Source organism: Perna viridis, chromosome 9 (assembly GCF_037379345.1).
Source record: "Perna viridis isolate PV_CMFRI_1.1 ecotype Kerala chromosome 9, ASM3737934v1, whole genome shotgun sequence".
Lineage (NCBI taxonomy): Eukaryota > Metazoa > Mollusca > Bivalvia > Mytilida > Mytilidae > Perna > Perna viridis.
This window is the reverse complement of record NC_142453.1, coordinates 25378762-25406230: the sequence shown is the minus strand read 5'-3', so window position 1 is coordinate 25406230 and position 27469 is coordinate 25378762. Positions and strand designations below refer to the sequence as shown.

The 27469-nt window shown below is 34.2% G+C and overlaps 1 protein-coding gene across 2 annotated transcripts; it reads left to right on the top strand.

The window, feature by feature from the left end:
• Nucleotides 1-1967: 1967 nt before the first annotated feature.
• On the top strand, nucleotides 1968-27401 carry LOC148607496 (hillarin-like). Of its 2 annotated transcripts, none has more exons than XM_088545220.1 (7): nucleotides 1968-2656; nucleotides 19615-19728; nucleotides 20795-21178; nucleotides 21907-22047; nucleotides 22563-22645; nucleotides 24692-24835; nucleotides 25206-27401. In XM_088545220.1, the coding sequence occupies exons 1-7, from the start codon at nucleotides 2327-2329 to the stop codon at nucleotides 26548-26550; spliced, it is 2541 nt and encodes an 846-aa protein (XP_088401346.1). In that variant the 5' UTR covers nucleotides 1968-2326; the 3' UTR covers nucleotides 26551-27401. The 2 variants fall into 2 exon arrangements, with proteins under 2 accessions (XP_088401346.1, XP_088401347.1); XM_088545221.1 differs by lacking the exon at nucleotides 1968-2656 and adding an exon at nucleotides 18676-18826.
• Nucleotides 27402-27469: the final 68 nt, after the last annotated feature.

The following is a 27469-nucleotide window of genomic DNA, read 5'->3' as shown; positions in this document are numbered from 1 at the left end:
ATTCATTTACATGTACCTCTTATCCAGAGCTTGTAAGGGAGAGGAAGGACCGATAACTTTAGGTAGAGATTTTTTCTTTAGCTAGTATAGTTTCACTCTGATAATATGTTCACCTCTTCGATTTGTGTGGACAACATTCAATTAATTGACAGGAAGTAATAAGATGAAATTTATTAACATTTAAGGAGGTAGACCTAGGGTAAGGGACATAACTCTTGAAACCAGTGATACGTTTGTATCATATTCAATTACACAAAAGCCTATCAGGCTTTCATTTAAAAAAATAATGAAATCAGTCCAAGTTACGTTGATGCTTACATGAGATTAATGTAAAATGCTTTACACAAACTTTCCAATGATTTGTAAGAGTCTGCTACCCTAGGTTTACCTCCTAAATGTGTGGATATTTTAGCGACAGCTTAAATCATTATATACTGATAGACCGTTAACTTAAAGCGCTGTCCATCCCTCCACGTGTTAACTCAAAAATATCTTGAAGGTTGTTTGGTAAAGTGTTTTGGTTATACCTCTGTTACCCGACCGACTCACCCCCCTTTTTTCCAATTGGATATATCATTGACTTTGAAAAAAAAGCCCGATTGATCCTAATTTTTTGTACGATACAAGTTCCGGTTAGCAAGGTCATGATATGATAGCTGCTGTCCGTGAGCAGCCTTTTTGTCCCCAGGTTCAGAAAATGTGATCATCTACCCTCGGAAAATCATTGCTAAAACAATTTCAGATCGTTCAACCATAAAAAAAAACAAAAAAACAAAAAACAAAAAAACAAAAACAAAAAACAAACTTTCATTTTCCCTTACAAATGTTGTTTTATGTTGCATGCATTCAATTTAAGATACATTATAAAAACCGTAGCAGAGAGAAATAATGATTCAATTCCTCAAAACTTCAAACAAGATGAACTAAATTACTATTTTACCGGTAATTCGGTTTATAAAGTATTGATTCGCCTTCTCATAAGATGTCAAATGTACAAAATAGCTTTATCTTCAATAAGAGTATAATGCTGCTTTGATGATGCATGTTTTAACAGGTTTGGGGAATTTTCCCTGTTTAAATCATTTTACAACTAACTTCTATTTCGTAGCTTTTTTGTGGTAATGATATCTGTTTCTACGTGTCATGTATTTTCTGAAGATCCATCGGTGCCTTTTATTTGTATTTATTCTTTCTGCTTTTTTTCCTCTTTTGCATCTCCTTGCATTAAGTCACGTTAAATATCATAATTATTATGCTAAAAAGTGCGAATGAAAATTATGTAAATTACACGCAAGCGAAATCAAATCTCTTCCGGATATAAGTTTGGATTTGATTGGTTCACACGGAAAGTTCTAAGATCTTATATTAGAGTATATGTGTTTGGTGGGTGGGGATGAGGGGTATATAATTAACGCCAGAGAAATCAGGATTTCATTCCATTTTTCCCGAAATCCAGGACAATGTATTATTTTGTGATGGTTGTCCGTATACTTCGTGTAAGAGTGACTTGAAAAAGAGCAATACGTACCGACGAATGAATAAATAGACGAATAGCCAAGTATTATCCAAATCGATTAAGATGTCAGCTATGAGTTATACAATATTATTGAACCTAGTGATCTATTGCTGATCAATTTTATTGACATGGATAATTCTTTAATTTACCTGACAAAATACCTGGAATGAATCAGACAGGTGACACAGGTGGAATACATCAAAATCAATACCAAGACCTTTATGACATTTCTGTGTAACGTTCTACTTCATTGAGTTTAGAAAAAAAATCATTTTATGGTCCTAATATAGAAGTTTTACGATAAATTTAAAAAAACATCGTGAACAAAAGATACAAAGCAATTGAACATAGGGTATAAGAAGATGCAAGCGTGAGATCATCTTTAATAGACCGCCATTGATTTTAAAATTAACCAATGAAATGCGAGTAAGACTGTCAGGTGGGTGTTACTTTCCCATTTGAACTTTCGGTTTACATTCAGTGTTGTTAATCAAATAGTATAAATTGTGAACGAACATGCCTTCGAGTTCGTAATGGAAAAATGATTTGTTTATAATTAGAAAAACACATTAAGTTTGTTTAATGTTGCTGAAAATTGCATAAAGGGATGGAACAACTTATCTGATAGTCGATACGTACTGGATTTATGTAAAGGAATCTAGTGAGAAATGGAAAGTGATGTTTTACAGTGCTAAGAAAACAAATTAAAACACGAATCTATTATTTCAAGATAAATTGATAAAAAGTATTTGTGAAAAGATAGGGTCCAAGTATCCATCTTTTATACCTTCTCAACTACCTCACAAGACAATGGATGATTTTGGATCCAGTGACGGGGATTCAGATTGCGACAATTACGAAACCCACTCGCAAACAAAGGACCCTTGTTACCGATGCGAAAAAAGGGTATACCCGGTAGAGCGGGTGGATATAGGGGTGGTGTTCCATAGGCGATGTTTCCGTTGTAGGGTCTGTGGAATCCAACTGACATTACGAACGTTCCATTGGGACCAAGAAAATAAACCTGACGTTTATTGCCAGGTCCATGTTACGAAGTTAGTAGGTTCCATAGATACAGAAGCTGTTGGGATTAAATCAGCATTAAATGCCCCTAAACGGGCAACGAATAACAACGATCAGGTCAGTTTCTAATTTTATTTTTTTACTCTTGTCCTGTTCTATTTTTAAAACCTGAAATTGTTCTATTTTTACCATTTAATAAGCCTTGTTTATTTAAGTCGAAATGAGAAATGTGTCTTTTATATCCATTACTTTAGCAACCATTTCATTTTTCTATTTATTTGGGGATTGAGCAGAAGGTTTGGTGATTTAGGATAAATCTGGAAAAAAGACTTGATAAAATATTGATAAAATATTACAAATATTCCAGGATGCACCAAATTCGACTCAAGCCCAAAGGCTACTCCTGATATAATTTGTGACATCTGACAAAGCCTTGTCAATCCGTTATTATTCGGTCGACGTCAAAGCCTTAAGTGTATTGTAATCTTATATATACTATTTGTCTTTAAGAAATGGCTTTATTGCTTCCCTATTGTTTGACGGCGCCCGTTGGAAGTTGGTTTATTTTTTCGGTCTTGTTTACTTGTGTGACTGCATCAGGGTTTTGTATAGGTGATAAACAATAGCTTGGCTTATGTCTTCAAATGGTAAAATCAAAGCCCAGACCAGTTATCAAAGCTTAGCTTATTTGAATGACATTTCGGTGTATGAATAGTTTCCTCCATTGTATGTCAGTATCAGAGACTTGCTCAGCTGAGCAAGACAATTATTTTGGTAGCCTTGCCCAAATTTTGACGTTAATCTCAGCCAATATCAGTCTGACGGCATATAGTAAATTGCTTTCTATAGATACATTTTTGGACGACATCAGGGTTTGTAATATCATAGCCTTGCTTAAATGCTTGACGGAATCATAACCTTGCTCAGTTTTTCGACGATATCATGGCCTTGCTCAGTTGTTTGGCGGTATCGAATCATTTCTCTTTTTTATGGTATTATAGGCTTGTTTTGATGTGCCAAATTATTAGACGATATCATGTATAGTCCTAGTCTACTGTTTGACTGCATCAAATCATTGCCCATTTTCTTAAAGCAACATGACTAAGGATTACAATTACATCTCAATTAGCCAAGGATTATATGGATTTTACGTGTAGGATATTTCTGCTATCACGCCATGTTATACGCTTTTTTCTGTAACAGATTTGAAACATTTCTAGTGTAAGTGTGAGAGCGTTCCCCTGAGCTTAATATGGTCCATGTACATTATATGGATGGTCGTAGAATAAAATTTCTGTCATTTCATCAAAACAGTACAGATTTAATACACTCTATAAATGTAAACGGCTTATCGTCTAAGATTGTTTATTGGGGTACGCACAGATATACGTATCTTTCAATACTTTATTTCTCTTTTTACAATACAAAATATGTCAATCAATACAAAATCGTAAAAGTTTGCTTTTTGAAAGGAAATTTGACATAAGGTTGGAGTTTTATGGCTCTTTAAGAAGAAAACATCTTGAAGAGTACTTCATCATTGTGAACAGATGCTACTTAAAAAGGCTTTTGTGCACCGAATCACGTCACTTCTTTGTTTGGATATTACGCAACTGGATTAAAAAAAAAGCTCCCAGACTAATTCATCTTAAAAGTCAAAACTGCGTTTCTGCTTCTTGAACTTCTAATACATGCGCTAATTCGATCGTGAAACTAGATAAAAACGTTACAGACAAACTCTTCTTTAAGTCGAAATCTGAATTGTAATGTTGCCTTTTACAATTGCATGTTATTAATTGTTCATGCTAATTCGATTGTTTTATCATCGACTGTTTGAAGCCACAAATGTTCAGCAATCTGGACGTCTCTTTAGCGAGCCCTGGACCCAGAGATAGACGGTGCTAGGAACAATTATATTGTTCAAATGTAAATTATTCAAGAAATAAATTGGATTACGTAACCAAACGTCTAAACCAATTAAATGAAGCAAACATGCAATGTTACAGGGGGCTTTTATAAGAAACACGATCGGAAACTGAAATGTAAATTGACTTCATTTTTCAGCCATTGTAAAAGTTGTTATTGTTAGTCAAAAAATTACAAACCAGTCTAAGAGTTGTTTTTCTATGATAAAAACGCAATTTAATATTTTTTGTTTGTTTGTCCCCTTCTAACGAAATCCTATTTGTTTTGCTAGTCAATCTTTTTTGACGAATATGTCTTAACGCTGAAAACTTGTTTTTAATCATAGCCTGTAGTGTTGTAAACTACCGGTACATATTTTATGTTGCATAAGCATAGGTTTTGGGTTCCAGTCTATTCATCTACATATGCATGAAGTATGCAGGAACTCAAATAAGTGTTGATCCGAAGTCCGGGACCCTCAATTTCTTAATTAGGAACTATGAAATTTCGTTTATGAAATGTACCCCGATCCTGGACCTTCAACCCTTATAATTGAAACTTGATTGAAGACTCAATTTTCATTAAGTGTACCAGTGATTTGAAACTTAGAATTCAATGATTTTCTACCGTCGAAAAAACCCTGTCAGTGAATGTAGTTTTCAATGTGTTGATGCAAATATTTAGAGCAGTTTTAACTATCGGCTAAAATATGGAAAATGCAAAAAAATAAGACAATTCCAGTATCCGTGAAAGCAGGGAACGTAACATAGACAATCTAAGTAAAAGACAAAGTAAACTTGTCAGCAAAATAGTATATATTGACATGTTAGTTAAAATTAAGCTAAATGCAACTCCATCATTTCTACAAACGTATCGTTTAATACTGTTACATGACCAAGCTTAAAAGCTGATAACTACAACCTTGCATGACATATCCCAATGACAATTACATCTCAAAAAAAAATTCGATCACTTTCCTATCTGTGTTAAAGTGTTGATTTTTCTGAAAACGTGATAAACACAATTGTTTCTTTTTCCTATTGACATAAAAAGATATAAATGCAGTCGTTGGAATTGGATTGATCAGATCACAGGTAAACAAACAATTTACCAGTGTCATCAAATGCTCAAGTCATAATGGCTATTACGTCATAGGTCTTTGAATATTCTTAGTCACCCAGAAACTTGAAACGCAGGTAAACATTGGCATACTGCGCAACATCATGCATGACTCACTGACAACGAGAGTAAAATAACGTGCTCACGATAAAAGAAAAATATTAATTAAAATAATTGATTGGTTTGAACTTTATGGCCTGAGTAGCAGGATTGTCCCATGCTGATTACTAAGCAAAGAGCTTAATGAAAGTGTTATTGATACCTGATGACACGTGTCCTCCTCCGAGTTTTAATTACGGTTGTGGCATCCTAATGAACATCGCTTACGTCGTGGCTTCAGGTATTTTTGAGCGTGCAGCTTTGTTTACATGACGAGTAATGGGTTTGCAAGAATATTTGACGATAATATTGAATTAATATGTAAAACAAAAAAGAACATGCAGATATTGGTCATCGTTGCATTTCTGATTCCATTTGTGACGAACATACAACAGGAACAAAACGTATACTAGTATACATGTATACAAAAACAATAGTTCACTTCAGAGTACGAATCAAAATATCTGGAGAAGGCAATTACGATTTTCAATGTACTGCGTTAATTTTGTGGACACATTGAACATGTTGATATTGCCTGTACATGTATAATTAAATTGGAAGAATGTTTATTTCAGTATGCCAAATTTTAGTTTCTAGAAACAGTAGAAGATTTAATTTGTAGTAAGGATCCCTAAAACAAAAACAAAAATGTACATCATGTGTTATTGACATTGACAAAATGCCACGAAAACTAGCATTTGAAACGGGTCACATGTGCTTCTAACTTGACACCTCTAAGGCGATCGTATTGGCAGCACTAGATGCGTTCCGAGCTTAGCGCGGATAACCATGGGAAGCAACAATTCACAATTTGCAATGAGAAGAAAGTTGATTTTTACGCAGTAATCACAAATAAAAGACTGAAACAAAAACACAAGCAAAAAAGTCAAACGTAGAATATAAAATACAATGGGCAGGTGAATGGATTCTGCAATGACCTTTGGACAATAGGAGTTGGATAGAGTAGTAACATCTATATGGCTGATACATGTGTATCCTCTTTTCATGAGAACAAATACATACCAATGCCTATTGCATTGCCGATGGTAAAACGATACAGACCGAAATACAACAACACATTTGAGACTATTGACAATTCACGGTTTGGAATAGTAAAACAAGCTGGTTTCGATCGTGCTGTAGTTGTAAAATATTAACAATGAAAAAAAGTAGATTCTTTTTGATCATGCAAATTGCATTTGATTTCTTTCCCCTCTAATGATTTCCAGAGATAATTACGACTGGTGACGACAAAAAGACAGAAAAGTATTTAAAGCTTCGGTTTTGCTGAAAAAAAACCCTTTTAAGATGCACAATGTCATCTTTGAAACCAATTAGGTATTACCATTTTAGAAACAAATTTTTCATGATTCATTCTAGATTTTCAAGGGCTTTTAATGTCATGGTCTGTTATGGTATAAATCAACAAGTCGATCATATAGAATTCATTCACATGAGTAAACTTTGTGGTTTCTGTGACAATTATAAGAGACTAGCTTCTGATGACACGAACAGATAAGGTCTGATTCAGAGATCAGTAATCAATTCATAAAATATAACTGGTGACAGTTCTATGAGTGTTTTGATCTGTATCACATCATACAGAGGCTTATGGAAGTTTGCATGGTGTAATTCTAACATTAATATTAAATCTGGCCAGGGAATGATATGGTTTAAGGACGTATTTTCAATATAATTAGGTATTATAGGAATGAGCAGTCGTTTATAGGATTAGTGGTGATATTATTTTTTAAGTATGGGTCTGTTTAAAAACCAGGCATGGGGTGATTCATTATAACTGATCAAAAACATTAATTACGTCCTAAAACAACTCTTACTGTGTACATTTCCGTTGATCTACTATATATTGTGAATATTTTTACCGGTTACAGTGTAGAAATTCTGGCGGGAAATTTTCCCGTACTTTTCTGTAGTAGAACGTAACGATTTGCCAGAGGGACAAACGACCGCAGATTTTCTGGCAAATCAGCCGGACGTCAGAGCAATCTCGGACTAATACCGCCCGAGCCACAGGCCCTTGGGACCAGGATTTCTCTTCATTTTCACACGTATTATCGAATACAATTTCGATGGGGCCTATTGAAGAAATTTCCAATCAAAAAATATTTGGGATTAAAAAAAATGCATGAATCAGTAATCATTAGCTTCAGCTGCCTGGCTTAAATGCAGAGCTGTACTTAAAGAAGTACTTCAGATATTGTTCCTTGATGAAATCTTTTTTAGGGGAAGAAGGGTCCAGCAATTTCTTTTATACCAATACAGGAAACGCATAATACAAAATATATTAACATCTTATACTGACATGACTTACCATGTAAAAAAAAACAACATAGTATTATTTATATCACAGCTTTACTCAGTCGTATACCACCCTAATCCGAGATTACTCTGACATCCAACCGATAATTTGCCAGAGGGACAACCGGCCGTAGCTTGTCTGGCAAATCAGCCGTTGGTCGTCAGAGCAATCTCGGACTAATAGTTATGGCCATGAGTTGATAATATGCGTGATGTAAAAAAATGACATGTTATGATATTTTTATCTTTCAAATGCTCAGTGATTTGAACACAGTCACTATGTGATAGCAAAATGATGTATATATGTATAAACCGGAAACTTGATTTAGGGAAAAGCTTCTATCGATGGGAAAATCTTTAAGAATATAACTAATTCAAATATGAACCCGAATGTGTGATGCAGACGGAGAGTTGTTTTAGATACCTAACTACAAAATAGAAGGACCACTCAATCTTTGAGTATTGTAAATACATGAAAATCTGTATCTATATATTTGAATTTAGATCTTTGTTTCAACTTATCAGTTATAAGCTCCGAATCATTTTTTATTTCGATTTCTAAGTAGCCTTCTCTATGCTAGAAATTTAAGTCATACTGGATCTCACAGAGATTGTTTGGATTAAAGTTGAAGACCACAGAGAGTATTACTCATTACATATTTTGAAATGCCCTGTAGTTGCTATTTTTTCTCGGAAAATAATTAGCCATACCGGTATCAAGTTTATCATGTAGGATCCGTTCACATTAGAAGTCTGTTGTACATGATAAGGCTTTAGTGATTAGTTGCTGATGACATGAACACTTTACAGATGAGGTCTGCTTCAGAAATCAACAACCAATTCAGATAACATAACCAGTGATAGCTTGATGGTGCCTCGGATCAATGTCATACGGGGATTTTGCACAGTTACCTAGTAAAATATAAGGTCTTGAAATAAGCAGTACTTGACATAATTGATAATGATTTATATTAAGAAGTCTTTTCAGATAAATTTTTATGCCCCCGATTCTTTATCAGAAAAATGGTTTGCATTTGAAACGATCTTGATTTGGTGTACAGTGATTTGCTTTGATTTTACTTTTAGCCGTTTATATTTAATGTGCTTGATTATATTTGAGTTTTTACTTTCAAATTTAATTTTCTTGTCCATACTCAGAAAATGTTGCCCTTATCGGGATTCACCCCCCCCCCAAATTGTTGATTTTATAGAAAATCAACCAGGTAGTCTCTTCTTATGTCAACTCCCCTTACACTCCAACACACATTGTGTCTAGATATTGTGTTCCCTCTTTTTTGAAAAGATGCGTGTCCGTCCGTCTGTACGTCCCTGACGGTTTCCAGGTGATAACTTGAGAACAGATCTATCCTTTTATGAAACTTTGCACTGTTTTTAGTACCATAAAATGCATGTTAAGCTCACCTTTTTTTCGCCATAACGTGGCGGAGTGTCGTTTAATGTTCGGTTTTTATGGATCTGACAGTGTAATGTCAACTTTTCAACTACTGTTTCAATATTTTGTATCGAGCGATTTAGCTAAATTAATAATTCTGATTTGACAACTGGAAGTAAAAATGCATGGATGTGAGATAAAAATATCCCATACATTTGTAGCTACATATATACCTACATGTATATATCAGTAAAGAAGATATATAGGTATAGTGAAAAAAAAGGTAAAAGGAAGCCACCATTTTTTGTAAAAGTTGTTTTGTGGTGTCTGTGAAAACCACAGAATTGGCCGCTTAAACAAAACAATTTCGTACAATGCACTTCAATCTCTGCATATTGAATAAATTATATGTTGGATAAAAGAGAGAAAAAAATCATTCATAGAAATAAAATTTATCTTTCGTGTGGTAATTAGACAAAGCTGTAACGTTGATTACACCGAGGGACTTCGAGAGGCAACACTTGATTCAATGAATGATGATGCAGGTTTTCTCTCATTGTGATTTCAAACAATTAAATTGTGTATTTTCCTTAATTTAGGACGATTGAGCGATGAATGTTTAGTGCGACTTTCCTAATTATTATCTTAAAATGATTCCTTCAAAATGTTCATACTTTTCGATGCTGTTGTCTAAAAAGCATTCTTAAGTGACAGTCTATGTAAGAATCAGGCAGTGGGTGAAACATGGTGTGAAAAAAAATTTGAAAGTTTAATTTGACTATTTGCACCATCAGGATCAAGGAAAAAAGAAAAAAGATTTTCCATATCATTTTATTAAATTGACGTGCACTGAAAATTAACATTTCAAGGGCAGATAGCACTGTCAAAAACCTCATTTTTCTAACATTCTATTTGAAAAAATTTGAACAAATCCAAAGATGCAGAGAGCAATAATAGTCTTTTCAGCTAGAGGAAGCATTCTTTAGTGAACTCAATCTTATTGTCAGATCGGTGGGTTTTTGACATGCATGTATCTGATTTTTTCCATTTTGCCTGATTCTTGCAAAAACATAAACTTAAAGAGGTAGACCTTGGGTAAGGGACACAACAAAGAAACTTGGACTGCTTTGATTTTGTTTCAAATGAAAGCTTGACAGGTTTTGGTGAAATTGGATATGATACAAGCATATCACTGATTTTAAGAGTTATTTCCCTTACCCTAGGTCTACCTCCTTAAATAGTTATTTTGCTTTAATAACAGGTAGCTAGGTTAAGAGAGAAACAAAGTTTTTTTTCAAAATCAGTCTGCAATGAACCTTGAGTTACAAATACATACATATCAGCGAGATACATATAAATTATTAAACCCTTCTAACGATCTCATTGACAAGATTGCCTTTGAAGATCATATTGGCATATTCGTTGTACATGTAAATACTTAATAAACATGAGAAAAAATGAATGGACGTCGTCGACTGTCATTTCTACATTGACGTACCATTCTGTCTAAGAATTAGGCAATGTATGGCGCATCGCAATTTGGTCTCTCTTTTTTTTGTCTTAAATATATACAATACGTCTTGAAAACAAATGAAAAAACCACTTAAATTTATCCTGAAGCATCTGTGACGCAGATATTTTTTTACTGCTTATATAAGGAAAACGTGTTGGAAAAAAAACAATGTTGTATTTATACTTAATTTGACCTTGTCCTATCAATATCTTAAAAAAGCAAACTTTACTTACACTTTGATGGTTATTTCTGGAGGTTATGGAGTAAAAAACACTTGGATAATGCAATAAAATCTCTGCGTTTTATTTCTTCATTGACCACGCCATATACACATTTTGCCTGATTTCTAGGCAGAGAAGTACTTAATCATGATAAAACTGGGAAAATCTCAATTTCAAATCCACCCCCCCCCCCAAAAAAAAAAGGACAAACAACAAAACGGTATATATAACAGGAAGCACATGGCGGAAACCAATATTGAACAAAAAAAAACCACACATTTGTAAACACAAATTTAGAGAATGGAGCTGTTGCAACGGTGTGGTGAACCGGGACAGAGAGGAGGTTTTTGCTATTGTTCATCACTTTTTACACTAAAAATGCACAAGAGGCTACGACTGCAACAAGCCAAAAAGGATCTTCAATGGTGTTCTATTACATCTGTGATCTAAATAACATGAGAATAACCACGATTGTAAAAACCACGAGATACTGTAACAGACTGATTCAGAGAAAAATTCATTAAAAATGAGGTAACTGGGGACAACTCATTAGGGGCATACAAACCAAAACATAAAGACTGAGAAACAACTTAAATTGTTGAGGAATATCAGCTTGACACAACATTATTTTTCCATATAACACTCGATTGTATGACGCCAAGTTCTTCAGAAATATCTTGTTTCTTCCCAATATTCTCATGTAGAGTATAATTCGTAACTAGGGCCTTTTGTATCATCTAATATCATGTACAAGTAAAATGGCATCTCATCTCATTTTTTAAAAAATAATTTACAAGAATAAGATATGGTTTTATGGTAATTATTTGTGAACAACGTATACTGTGAAAGTTTTATTGTACGAAGGGTACCAATTCTCGTGGATTTCGTGGGTAGGTCAAACCACGAAATTTGGTTCCCAGCGAAAACGAGATGTCCATTGATGTGTTTACTGAAAACCTCCAAACTACGAATTCAAGACTCCACGAACTTGTGTTTCTTCCCTAATCCACGGAATAGGTATCCACGAATCAAAGTCATTTCACAGTAAGATTAATTTATAATGTGCAATTGGTGACAGGTCTTTAGATGGACCATCCAGTTACTGTGACATATGGTTGTTTTCAGTCGAAGACGTATACCCCTACTGTTACAAATGTACTTTCACACTCATTATGCGCATGTGGTTAATAAAATAAAGAGTTTATTACTAAATTATGAAAGGTATTCTTCACTCGCTCTTCCAACGTATTTCTTGGAAAAAAACGATTGCACTGGGATCATAGACTTCTAGATTTGTTTTACATCGAAGTTTATGTCGTGAACTTTCATATCTTGAATTCGTTACATAATGTACCTTTAATACTGATGTCAGATTTCCCTATCCACCAATTCTTGTCCTGTTTGTTTATATTATTTCTCATTGCAATGGAAGAAAACTCTGAAATTGGTTTTTAATTGTATTTTATTGCAAGCCGATATTAGTTGGAAATTGATTTATCAAACGTTGCAATACGACTCGGGCTAATCTGATACAAAGAATCAGCATCATATTACAGCAAGCGATCTGATTCAGACTTCACGTAGAACAAGACTCGTTTCTAGCTACTTGCCGACAACCTTTGAATGGTTTAATACTGTTATCATCTGTCGTCAGCATATGACAAGAAACAATTTGCTTGCTTCTTGATTTAAATTGGCAGGACACGATAATTGGAGTAAGATTCTCCCAAATGCCCTATGAAATAGAGAGGATTACTCGGAATGGGTTGTCTGATGACCCAGTAGATAATGCTCACTGTCAAGGACAATGCTTAAAATAAAGCAGTTACGTCTAGAATTTATTGCCGTTGAATTATGTTACTAGGGATTGAATTCAAACGACGAATAGTGTGAAACGCAACAAATACCAAAATATGATCTAATACTTTCAGCAATCACCAAAAGGCCTTCAACAAGTGTAATTACACCTTCGAGTAAGCTCTGAAATGTACCGACTACAAAAGTGGTAAATCCCATGGTAGTTCTTCAAAAAGAAATACAAATATGAAATCATAGTAAATCATTGGGCTAATTCATAAATATTCTTACAGAACATTTATTTAGCTGGACTAAAACGATTATTACGTCACTCCAATTCATATCAATTACAATGCAAATTTAACTTCCTGTGAGTGAAGCTTGTATGGTGTTTCTGGAAATTACCTTGCTGAAAGACCTTCAATGATTAAGATCTGTTTTTTTAAATGGAAGTGAAAATGGACAAATGTAGTTTAATCTATTTCATTGTAATTTAATTATTTTCAAATGACACCTTTTGTTCCAGTCACGTCACCCATTCCGTTTCCGATAATGGTCACTACAAAATTAAAAACCTAGAACTCGTTGTGTTAACGTTATATTAAAGCTATATATTAACTCTTAGGTATTTCAAATCATTGCTTTTACGTCCATCGTCTATTCAGTATATACCTCAAGGGACAATTTTGTCATTGTTGAAATTAAAGTCGTCAACGCCATAAGTATATATATATCACATTTTTCCATGGAAACACGAAAGAAACCTTGATTTGATGTGCATGAGCTGTATTTCTGTGAGCGATGACTCATCATAGTCTATAAAGTCTGAGACCTTGTTTATCTAATTAGAGAATTGATTTACCATATATAATATATTCACCTGTTCCCCCTATTATCACGTTGTGATTTGCTCTGATCGTACATCCGGTATATCGGATATTTATTGTTTTAATTAAACCATTTATCTAACTAATGACTTCTCGTAAACGTGGCCTCTCATTACCCGTATACCTATAAAGTCAATTGGTTTCTTAAATCAGAAATTGCCGAGGTCGATCATTGGCTTTTTGGAATGTTTTTCATAAGATTTAAAGACGGTCGATAAGTCTCCAGAATTATTTTCCCTGCTAATTTCTTGGAATAATTCTTCCATTTCGACATATTTTATGAGAAAAACTACATTAACATTGCCATTATTTAACCAACAATGTTACTAAGTCACGATATGTTTTTGAAGGTAGGGTGAAGGCTTGCTGTGAAAGTATGTTACATTTAATTTTGTTTCGACAATAAAGTTACATTTTCTAGAACGATTTTACGCTACTTAACGAACATTTTATTTTGGGTTGAAGAGATAACAACTGTAGTCTAGTACATGGGTCAGAACCTATGTAGAAAGACAGGTTTTTTGCATGCGGGTCCATGAAAACTTCTTATACGCCCAATAAGCATTGTAACCTCCAGGTAGAAGAATGTCCTTCGGAACATTAAGAGGTCCAGAAATGCCAAAATTTACTCCTTCCAGTACTGGGGATTTTTCCCCGGGAATTGTAGGTTGGGTATGTGTTATACGATACACCCTACTCACAAGGTGATTTTTTTCCTTTAGTGATTATGCTTATTTTCTCTCTCTAGAATTGCATATGAATGAGCGCTTTATTTCTATAATTAATGACGCATGACTATTGCTTAATTAATGAAAAAAACCTTAGTTCGATTGATTGATGCTTTTCAAGATACAGTCTTTAATTTGTCTCTGAAGAACCATTTATGTTTCGATTTTATGGAAATTAAAACTATTGTAATAGAGAACCATATAATTTGCATCTTCTTCACATTTAAAAACGGCACGAGAGATGATAGCTACGAGACTCAAAATGACAAAATTAACTAACTCACCAGAGATCAAAGACAATGTCGTATGATATCAATGTTAAATTTTACTCTTGAGCTCCTTGAACACTTGAGCTTGTCAATAAAACTCAAGACGTTCTTATCACAAATTTGATCGGTCTTGAAAGAGAATATTACCAGATAACAATTATTTTTCTCAATGTTATTAGTCATACATTCATAATCCCACAAATGCGTTACAAAACAATGGGCACCATTTTTGAAAAATCATGGTAATTTTGCATTTGTCTTTGAAAATAAAAGGTATTGTACGAATCAAAACTATCATGATGTTCTTTCTAAGCATGATTGATTGTCTTGCGAGGTGCTGAATATCAAATGGCCATTACGCATCATTCCAGTATTTCATGTATTTCCAAATTGTAGAAGACAACTCTTAAGCGCTCGTGGTTTAAACAGAGCAGACTGATATTTGTTGGATAATGTAATTTGGTTTTTATTGCTGTATTGTTTGAAAGGAAAATGCTCTTTGCACGGGAACGAAACTCTTTTTTTTAAACAAGAAAAAAATGCACAATGGAGCATGGAGTGCTTAGTAAAATGATTGGGACTGTAGGGAAGTCTTAAAAATTAACAAAATGTGTTTATGACTTTGGTCCTTATCAGTTCTGTCAGTTATGGTTAAAGGACCACAATAAAACGTGCTTTGATTTTTATAATTATCAAAGCATTTTATACTTAATTCAAAAATCATTTTTTATATTCATCAAAGCACTTGGTACCTAAAATCATTTTTATATTCATCAAAGCATTTAGTACCTAAAATCATTTTTATATCCATCAAAGCATTTAGTACCTAAAATCATTTTTATATTCATCAAAGCATTTGATGCTAAAACTTTATATTCATACACATTGCCATTTGTGTGATTTCGATTTATAATGGCTTTGGAGGATATTGTGCTTGCTTTTTGTTCATAAAACAAAAGAAATTAAGCATAAAAAACGAGAAAATATGATAAATTCGTTCGTTTGAAAATTCGCTTAATTGCGTAGGGAAAAGTAAGATTTCTTAACTATAGTGTTTACGTACTTTATGCAACTTTGCCGTGCCGAGAAAAGAGCCAACTAACAAAAGAGGAGCCATGACAATGCATCTTGTACTATTATGAAGGTTTTGATCATCGAAAACTATTGTGATATTATTGTCCCTCGTCGCAATGCAGCGGCGGCAGCGCTAGACTGAAAATGTTCCGTGACAACTTGTAAACGTTTTCACTCAGGCTTCATTTCACAACAGACATAGATCAAATTTATACCAAAGGTTGCTACCCTTAATCTATTGATAAAGTTTGTTCAGTCAGTTTTATCGTTGGTCATAGCCTATATTATGATGAGAAGACTTTCATAAAATTACAGCAAAATTAATCACTGTCCTTCAGATTTATTCTACGAATATGATACCTATTCGGCGATCGTACATAAATTTTATTGAATTGTTCTTCGGAATGTTTCATGATTTATCAATAAGATACCATCTGTTCCGGTAATAACTGTAATTGGTAATGGTATAATTTTATGAATTAGTTTAATTCTGATAATGAAGCCGGTTCCATGATAAATGATATCCGAGATTTTGTTGATTCCTACTGAGATCCAACATAACTCCGACACGCAAATAGAATTAGAGTCGATGGGCTCGCTGAATTTTGTATCAACACGATGAGATTAGCGCTTAGTGGGGGTCATTGTGAACGCTAATTTGATGTTTGTTCGTCTTGGGTCAAGTTGGCTCTTGTAGTGAAAATTACTCATTAAGAACATTGTTCTGTGATTTTCCCGTTGCATTTGCTTTTTGTGGTGACAGTTGTCAGTTGTACATACTTATAGTCTTGTGTTAAGCGATCGTTTTTTTGTAGATATAATATTTAATTGTAGTAATTATGCATTATTTAGTAATCATGTTTTTTTTCTATTGGAGAGAACCATCGTATATAATGCTGTTATAACTTGAATCCAATCCCCTTGCTGGTACTTTTGGGAAAACAAATATCTTAAACTAAATCTAAAAATCACTGGAAAAGGCCCCAACTTAGACCATGCAGACGACGCCTTCGATTCCTTTCCGTTCACGATGTCTGGACGAGTAAGTGATGTCCTGGTGTGTTTCAACTGAAACACTTCTACAGGTGTATAGACATTCAACACTCATAATTCTTGTAAACCCACGGTATGACTTTTCATTATGTTTCAATAATTTTTTCACACCCGGACCATAAAATAATCAGAAACTATAATAACATCTTTTATTAATTAGACACAATGTAAGAAATTAAACACTTTCCGTCTTATTCCCCTTCAGCTGCCACGTTTATAAAAGCATCATTTCGTTTGTTGATAAATTATTAATAATAATGGATTCCTCCTTTTATAGGAAAATTAGCTTTCACATAAGAATTCAATAGTTGCCATTGATATTTCCATAATTAAATCATTTTGTCGATGCTTAGATATATTTCGTATGTAAATAAACATGTATAGTTTTTATCTTGCAGCAATGTGTTTTATTAGAAGTTCCCATGAGTATCTTAAATTATTTATAACCAATTTTCACTGCAACTACAGTTTTCCCTGGAAATTTATTATATGGTATCGAATAAATGAAAACAAATGAGGATCGACTAATGAAATTGAATATGATTATATCATGAGAATAAATTGCTATTTGGAAAATAAGACATTGCTTGCGAAAGGTTTATGAGCTTACCCTACATACGCACCCGGTCATTTATCCGTATGTGTTGCTCATTTCAGTGATATTTTGGCTGCTTAACTTTTTTATGTGACAGTATAATTATAGTGGTGGTTTGTTGAATTCTTAATGTTTTGATTTCAATCTTAGCCATTCCCACCGAATGCTAACAATGAAAGAACCTGACAACCCCCCAAAACAAAAAAAAAAAAACAAACAAAAAACAAACAAACAAAAAGGCAGAAAGCAGTGTAGTGCTATCACAACTGCTGATAACAATCAAACCCAGCTAGCCATCGACACTAAGGCGCCATAAACAAACAAAGAAAAAACTTGTACTGGCTCGCTTTTCCTTTCAATGTAGATTCACTTTAGCACTTTTTACCTGAACTGACAGCTGACATGGGGTTCAATGTGTTTTAGGTTTCATGTCAAACCGAAATTGTGTAAACACAACAAGACAGCTCGCCATTAGGAACATTTCTGATGTTGTTGCCTGCTGTTCGGAACACTCCTAACTGCATGTCAGGAACGTGGTAAAACTATTAAAACTCCGTCTTACATAATTGACTCTGTGATCTCAGTACAGCTGTCTACTTCAAAGCAAAATGTTGCTAACGTCTGTTTATGTTTTTCTTATGCTTTCGAAATTAATAATCTATAATTACCGTAGTTTTCATAATAAATAAGAGCATGGAACGTGTCTTCTCACGCTATCACCCTTCTCTACAGACAGAAATTACAACCCGTTAGGATTAAGCTGCACTTTTGAGGTTGTATAATTATGTCATACCTAAACAAATAAAAAAAAAAAAAAAAGTCGATGGAAAATATTGAAATTGTGTGTTTTGTATGAAATTCGTGTTACTTTCAATTTGATCGTTTTATCGTTTTCTGAGTTGAGTTTAGGTCTGTTATGTCAGAATTATAAACTTATACTGGAACTACAAGCTCAATTTAGACGGGCTTTGTGTGTTGAAAAGAGATCGAAAAGCTTCATTGTGTTATTCATTTATTGTCATCTTAAATTCTGCACTTTTGAAATACTTTGTTTCTTGTTACGTAGCGCTCTATATCTAAAAGTTCAATATAGATGAATAAACAAACCTACAGTCCTTATCAAATTTCATCCGCCTTGTTGTAAACTAACTATTTAATATCTTTTATTATGCTTAAGCCAGTACAATACGGTAAAGTCGCATTCCTCACGTGCATTAGCACGTCAGCATGCATTAAAATCAATAGAAAGTGTTTACACCTGCACAAGTGTTAGATAATGGGCTATGAATAAATGGGATGTTCGCAATGGAACCTGGTAAGACTCAATATTAATGGTTCTCACTAAAATTTAAGGGTAGGGATAGTTATTTAGAATACTTATCTGTATCTAAAAACACATGTGACCTTAAATATGAAAGACGTGTACGACACTGTTTATGCATGTTTAATATATATGAGTAAGTAGCTGTACTTCCCGAAATTAACAAGAGCATGAATCGTACTCTCTACCACTATCTTCTATCTTAGAGTAAAGTTTGATTTTCTATCATATCAATGTGTGGAAGACTAAACATTCGTTGGGGTGCATTTGCGAAATTGTTAAGTCCATCCAATGCTAAAAAATAAATGATTATCAAAGTCATTGCGTTGTTCACTTTCCCCTTAGAACTGGGAGGCACGTCGTGGAATCTTAAAACAGTCTGGACCTCACATCGATTCCAGAGTCAGGTCAAAGCTCGGGTTCTTATGTACCAGTTTCATCGGACGCATCAATATCAATGACTCTTCAGCCGCGCCCTAATAGGAACCACGTTACATGTATCATCTTTTGGTGCAATTACTTTAATTCCTCGCCGGACTTCATACCGACATCAAGTCCTCTAGTCCCTCAAGGGAACTTAATATAGATTATTTGGCCATAGCAAGGCTTCACGTGCATGCTCATCGGGGGCGCAAGTATCTCGATTTTGATGTATTTCGTACGAATTCATAGATATATAAACTATAGACTGATTTCATAAAAGAAAAAAGCAACTTTGTATTCGTTGAACTTGTACTATTTTGTGTAGACTTTTTAATGACACCAACGGTTATTTTTTGCAGATAAGAGGAAGCAAGTACAATCCAGGTTGGCAATATGACGCTAACGCCATGGAGTTTGCCCATCAGAGAGAACTGGCACAACAGAGGAAACGAACATCTCTTGGAACATATAAGGTTACTCTACTTTTTATGCATATCTATCATTATGACGACACAATGTCACAACTGAAAACTATATGTGTATTCAAACATCTGGTGACATTCTTTTGGAGATGTTATTCATCCATATATGACTCGGCACTCAATGACATATTTAATACATATATATATATCTGGCGACAGTGTGTATGAGAGTTATTTAAGAGTAATCAAGGGAACCAAGGTTCTAGCGTAAATCAAAAGAATGTAATCCACATACAAAGACCAGACATGGAAAACAGACAAACACAACAAAGAACTTGAAATAACCAAAACAATACATACAAAGTAACAAAAGTAAATGAGCAAGTCGGACTCCACTAAAAACCGGGAGCATGCCTCAGCATGGACCAGGTGCACCAGTAGGGTTAGCGTCCTCTGCTTCTCTTGAAACATCCACCGAGTTGCTCATAAAAAGTCAAGTCCAGGGTAGACGAAAAAGAAAAGGAAAACTATGACACATTTAAGAAATGTTTCTATTTTTTGCACAGATTATACGAAATACGGTTTGCGGCAATTTACACTTATAAATCGCGAGACGTTTTTTTTAGTGTAAACTAGTCCGAACCAGGTTATTTCGTACAATCTGTGCAAAAATAAATAATATCCCTTTTAATTTAATTTTCACGGATGACAGTTTAAATATTAATAATTTATTCGTAATCAAAACGTTATTTTGTTGAGGGTTATTTCAATCGCGGAGTGCAGACCAATCGACGTTAATGACATCATAGTAATAAGCCTGATTATACGTGTACATATAATTATCTGGTTTGCTCAAAGAGAACCAACCAGTGAGAGGGCTTGTTACAAATAGAATTAAATTATTGACCAACGCATGATTTGAGGGAATACCAACTTTATACCCTGACTCGCTTTATTCCTTCAGAAAAAAAATATTCATTTTTTTTAAATTTCTTTGAAAGTTTAATATATCCGAACAGAGTATTTGATATTTGAGTCAGTACATGTATAGATACATTAGTTATTTCATTCTATATCGCTAAATATCTAAAAAAATATTTTGATTTTTAAATAACAGGATTACGAGAGTACAGGAATATTTGAAGCCCAGACAGAGCTCGAACAAAAACAAAAGGCGGAAGAAGATAAACTTTATGAACAATTCTCACAAGAACGTCAAAAACTGAAACTCCGCTTAGAAGAGGAGATTAAGGCTGAACAAGAAAAGTCTACCAAGGGATTTATCACAAGTTTGGCAAAAAGTTCACCTAGTAAATCAAAATTTAGCAAAGTCCGAGAACCAGACAAATCTGATGAGAAACTACAAAAAGAGAAGGAAGAACGTCTGAAGGCGTCGTTAGAGCGTTTGACGTCAGAGGAACGATTACGTGTTGCCAAGATGATTCAGAAACATAGCGAAGAAATGTTGCTGATGATAGCTGAAAAATTGGCGGGAAAAGAGGTACTTATTTTGTTAATAAGCGAGTCAGAAATTAAAAAAAGCTTATTAGGAGTTCGGTATAAGTAATAATTTTTAAAACGGATTTTCGAAACTTTTTCGAGGGGTAATTTTTTTCATTATTCAATAATTCATACATGTTCTTTAAAACAGGAATTCATAATTTTAACTCAAATGTAATTAACTTTTTCCGTTAGAATTTAAACGAATACGAGTAAAAAATAACGCATAAAGTGTGAATAACTTAATAAACTTAATATAAATTATGAATGATTATTCGATCATCTATAAAAAAAATATCACGTACGATTCGAGATCGATGGTCCATTCATTAGCAGACAAGGTAGTTAAGCATAGCCCCTCTAACATCAAATCTTACGCTTGCAACCTGTTCATAACATATGTTACCGATCACAATGCAATATTACAAGAATATAAAATCAAAATACTATATTTCTGTCTTTTCGTGCATGAGGTGTAATAATATCCGCTACTGGGCTGCGAGTTAATGTCTGGATTTACATTCTGACGGGTAAAATTCGATGCTCTCCATATCATGTAACACCCTTAAGATATACTGGAAGTTACGATGTCCTTGAAAATAGACTTTCGAGAATATCGAGTATTATACAATCTATCATTGGTAAGTCACGGGTCGACAGTTTTAGTTGCTGCTGGATACAGAGGCCTGTATACGTATTTCGAGATTCATAAAAGCTAAACTTTTTCAGGTGTCACCGGAAACGGAAGCAGCAACGACAGAGACATCTGTGATATCAAGACCACCACCTGTGGCGCCACCAGAATTCAGAAGATCTGCGCTATTCAAGAATCCAGAAGAGTTTGGTTCTATTGACGATCAAGTTATTGAGGTATGCGCACAAAAAACACCAATTATTCATGAAGAGGGCATGTAGTCTTCAAATGATATTGAGCCGGTTGGTTAACTTAACATATTGACTATATGATCAGTTTTAAATAGGAGACAGTGTATGATATTTCTCCTCTTAGTTTTCCATATTTGGTGCTGTACAGTATCTTGAATTAATTGTACATGTACTATCTGTCATTTGGCAAGACACTTCAATGCAGTGATGATGTCCGCAGCATTTACCTGATGATTTATTCCAGTTAAATCGTGTATTATATGTGGATTCAACCATTCCTCTTAGAAAGGTCTGATCCAAAGATGTCTTGAAGAGAGGATCCAGGAAAAGGAGGGAGCTTAGGGTATTATTAGTATTTTTTTTGCCAAAATACAAGTGCACGAAATACATTTTTGACAGAAAAAGGGTCTGTTCCAACTCATGGATTTGCCGTATAACGATGTAAGTTTATGAGATATCGTCATTAATGATGACTCAGTCTGTTTTGTTTCAATTTGTAGGTAGCTAAACAGGACCATTCATCCTTTACTGATCTTGTTCGAAGTCTAATTAATGGGTGTCAAACAGATCTCGAGAAAGTCAGGTAAATATAAATGTTTGTACATTGAAAGACGGTTAATTGACAGATAAAGAAAATGAATATCACGAAAGTCTGACTTGTTCACCTGAATTTACAGCTTATAATATAGGCTGTGAAACAGTACCGAGTAGTACTATTATGCGATTCGTGAACAATTTCAAAATAGTGAGTTAGATTACTTTTAGTGTTCTGTCCTTTTCCTGTGCGAGATTTGTTGACTTCTCGTAACTTTCTCCCACGCAAGGGAGTAAATTGTGTCCGCCTTAGATACAACCCATCAAACCGTAAAGTGGGGAAAATATTGTGAGGATATACTTTTGTGTATAACGACCAAGAAGCTTTATGACGAGGATCGCACGCCGTTTAATGTTTTTTTTATTATTATTATTTCCGTTATTATACCCAAAATTGTTTATTTCTGTCTTTAACACAAACTGTTCTGATTGTAAGTCTGACGTTTGGTTTGATGAAAGCCTAATTAGAACTCAGGATTACCAGAAAACTATTAAAGAAAAACGTCCTTTTTAGCTAGTGGAACAATCTTTTAAGTGACGATGCTTTAATCTTATTTATTATACTTCATACAAAAAACACAAATTTCTATTGGATAAACATTATGTGTTGTTTTGGTCTATTCCTTTCTAGCTCTGCCCCTTAAAAATTATTGGTAATTGCGATATATCACCATGATATATTACTCCGATATATTACCATCAACATGAGATGTCTCGATCCCTCGTGATCAGAAATCCGCATGCGCATCCTTTTCATTTTCATTTGAGATTAAATGAATAAAGGATATGGAAGTGTTCATCTGAGTTTTTTTTGCTCTTGTTGATTTATTTAAATAATAAAATATTTGTAAATTATCCAGTTGACTTGTACTATATCTGAGGAATTGCAATAATTACGCTTATGTTTTATTTCATATAATTTTCTTAAAGGTACAGAAGGGGATGATTCACAGAGTAACACACTCAGAAAATATATCCCCCTCGACTACGTCTCCGGTAATATATTTACCCCGTGTGTTACTTTGGCGTATCACCCTCTACTGCAGGTAATATGTGTATAATAACGTAAAAAGGATTAAGTATGGATTTTATTAAAATGAAGAAAAATAACATTCTGAAAATTCATGAAATCAACCCCTAAAGGAGCATTGCTACATGTAAACACCTTCAGCCAGTCTTTTATTTCTGACCAAAATTGTATGTGCGACTTTTGACTATCCTGTAAACCTTAGTAGAATAGCGCATATTTCAAAATATTACGTCTTGAGGGTAATTTTTCTGATCAAAAAATACATGTAAAAATTATTTAGTAATGAAATTTTCACCCTTTCTTTATCTAAAATCTTCGTTCTTTGATTCTACAATTAGTATGCAGTTTTCATTTTTCATACGGACACATTACCTTATTCCATATAGAACGAATAATTTTCCCCGAACATCATAGAATGTTACTAATATCACCACCAGAACCTTCTTGTTAAAAAAGACAATGTAATGTTTCACAATCATCTGGTATTTACTTGGAAATGGGAGTTTAGTATTATGATTAAATATATAAAAAAATTACTTGGGACAAGATGAACAGTCAAGTTCAAAAAGTTATAACTGTTAAGCGCACATGCGTCGTTTAAACGAGAAAATTTAGACTAATATTTTTTTCTTTTTTCTTAATGCCCTTATGTTCCAAAATAAGTACAGAAAAAAGTGGTTCTTTCGCAAGAAATTGCGATTATTGGTCATGATTCTACGCTGATTATTCAATAGGGTACACCACGGACAGCGCGTAACGTCACTGCGATACTTGAAAGCCGTCATTGGTACATATACCCCATGATTGATTCTCTGTATACAATGACAGAGGTCTAAAAGCATGATAAAGAATATACTGGTTAACAAATTGTATTCTGTCAGCCGAACACACTGTGATTCAGTGGTTGTTATATGGTGCGGTATTCTACTACTAATATTACAACAACAATAATGATGTTTGTTTAGCTGTTCGTGTTCATTTCATTTTACTGCTTTGTTTTTATAGGGCAATATTTCGATGGATAACAGTTAAAGATCTAAATAAAATGGAATTCGAAGATAGCATCAACCCTGAGTCGCCTCTTGGTTTACTTCGAGGGATTAAAGTTGGCACCGAGAGTTATCACGATCTATTTAAACGACTCTGCAGGTAGGGAAATAAATACAAAAAACTTTGGCTTTTTCAGAGATATAGTTTACTGTTATGCACTTCTCAAAGGAAACTTACTGTAGAGAGAGATTTAAAAACAAGTAATAAGTAAAAATCTAAAACTGTTCAGGATTGGTTGAGTCAGATATTACAAACAAAAAAGGTCATAGGATGATATACAGTGTAAAAATGAAGCGTCTAAGATTAGAGCAACTCTTTGCAAGTAAGGACAACAATAACAGTGAACTCCAAATTTAGGCATCACTCATCTCATCAAAGCTCTTTTTAATTCTAGGTTAATTGTGTATTCTATATGTACAGTAGATTTATCATTTCAACTGCTGTATCATTGCTAATTTGTTCTTTGCAGTTACGCTGGAATACACTGTGAGGTCATTCAAGGGTATTCTAAAGGTGCAGGTTACAAACCAGGCATGCGTATTGACAATCCTAAATTCAAAAATTCGTGGACAGCCGTATCTGTCGAGGATTCGTGGTGCTTCGTGAACTGTAACTGGGGAGCCCGGCATGTAAAATGTCCTAACAAGAGAGATGAGGACATGAAGAGTGGGCTCCATTATCAATGTGACGAGTTCTATTTCATTACTGATCCAGAGGACCATATTTATCAGCATTTCCCCGACGATCCAAAATGGCAGCTGCTTGAATGTCCAATAACAATGACCGAATTTATCAATCTCCCAATTGTAAAGTCTCCGTTCTTTAATTACGGACTAAAGTTTGTTAACCATTACGATTGTACCCAATATACAAGTAGTGGAATTGTCATGTTACAAGTGAAAATGCCCAGTTTGCTTGGGTTCGGTTATACTCTTGAAGCAAAGGACTCTTCGATAGATCCCAGTAAGCTCGAAGGTCGAGTACTTCTTAGGATAGTCGGACACAAAGCAATTTTTACGGTAGCACCGCCAAGAGCAGGACGGTTCTATTTCATGATTTATGCCAAAGACAACTGGAATTCAGAATCACTGCAAAGCGTTTGCGGTTTCCGTATAAAGTGTAGAGAAAAGCGAGAACAAATCAAAAGCCCTTACCCAAAAGTGCCATACTTCGGACCAACTCCTTTAATGAGTCAGTTGGGAGTATTTCCTCAGACACATATCGATCCATTGGTTGTCTATAGTTACGATGACGTCATCTTTCAGTTTCAGTTGCAAAGTGACGTTAAGCTATCACATACATATCAATACCATGGTCCATTTCAAACAGACATATCAGACTACCAGAGATATATTTTTATCAAATATAGGGACGATAAATCGGTAACATATCAGGTCCGATGCCCTCAAATGGGCAAATATGTCTTCTGCATTTTTGGGAGCAAATCAACGAACAACGAAGATAATCCACAATTTGATTGTTTATTCCGATACATGATTGACTGCAAACATCCTGCTAAAGACAAAAGACCATTACCTCGTGCATGTCACCGGTGGTTTTATAGTACTTTGTTGGAACCAACCATTGGGGATCTAGAAACGGAGAGAAAGGTGACTTTCCGCGTCCGAAACCCAGTTGCTAAGGATGTTGCTATGCTTGTAGGTGATGCTTGGTACCATTTCAAAGAGCTTGGAGATAATCTCTGGGAAGGTGCAATCTACACTGGAAAGCAACATTGTAAAGCTAAACTGTATGCTAAGTTGAGCAAAGAGCTGACTAGGTTCTCTCCCTTGGCGGAGTTTTGTATTAAGTAGCACAAATCTTGTACATATTGCATTATTTATAGCAACAGTTAGAAGCCATTCCTGCTTGATGTACTGGCAAATTATTTATTTAATACTTAAACGGAAATGCAATCTCAAATTATTTATTTATTTATTTAAACTAAAATGCAATATTTTACAAAAAATTAACTGTTATTAAATCTCTTTGGTATAAAAAAAATACTTATTGGAATATTTAGTTTAAAAAACGCCAACCCATATAACACGTCTTGTCGACTGACATTTTGCTTCCATATAACAATTGCGGATCCTAGGGGTTGAAGCATCTTTTTTTTTTTGAGATTTTGTTCCAAAAGTTTGTAAAAATGAGTAAATGATAGCTAAATTCCGTTTTAGAACCCCGTTTTTTTTTAAATTCCTAAATTTGAACCTTGTGTTTCTGGATCCGAAACTATGACACATAGAGGAGTAAACAGAATAGGGCATTCTAGGTTAACATTACTCATATTGCATTTAATGTTTACTTGTTACTTGTAAAATAGAATTTATTATATGTTTTCCACTAAAACGAGAAAAAGTAATGTTAAATATAATAATTGCGGAACGAAAAAATGTTCTTGCTTCATTTTATATTCGAATGTGATTAGTTGATAATATTTTCTTGTTTAAAGACTTGTTTTGTCTTCTCCTAGTCATCTTTGTTTTGTCAGTGGTTCGTGAAGACTTAGTTCTTTACTTCGAGTTGTACTTTATCAAGAAGGACGATTTCCTTGTATTTATCTCTTACTTTTGTGCTTTTATTATTTACTGTGTTAAAGTGTTGATGCATAGAAATTGCACTGTCTCATGTAATTACTAATAAAGGCAGCATGTTGGTTTTATCTTGTTACTGTATTTCTAAGCAGAAGTTTTCATTACTCCCACAATGTAAGCGGTTGGAATTCTGTTC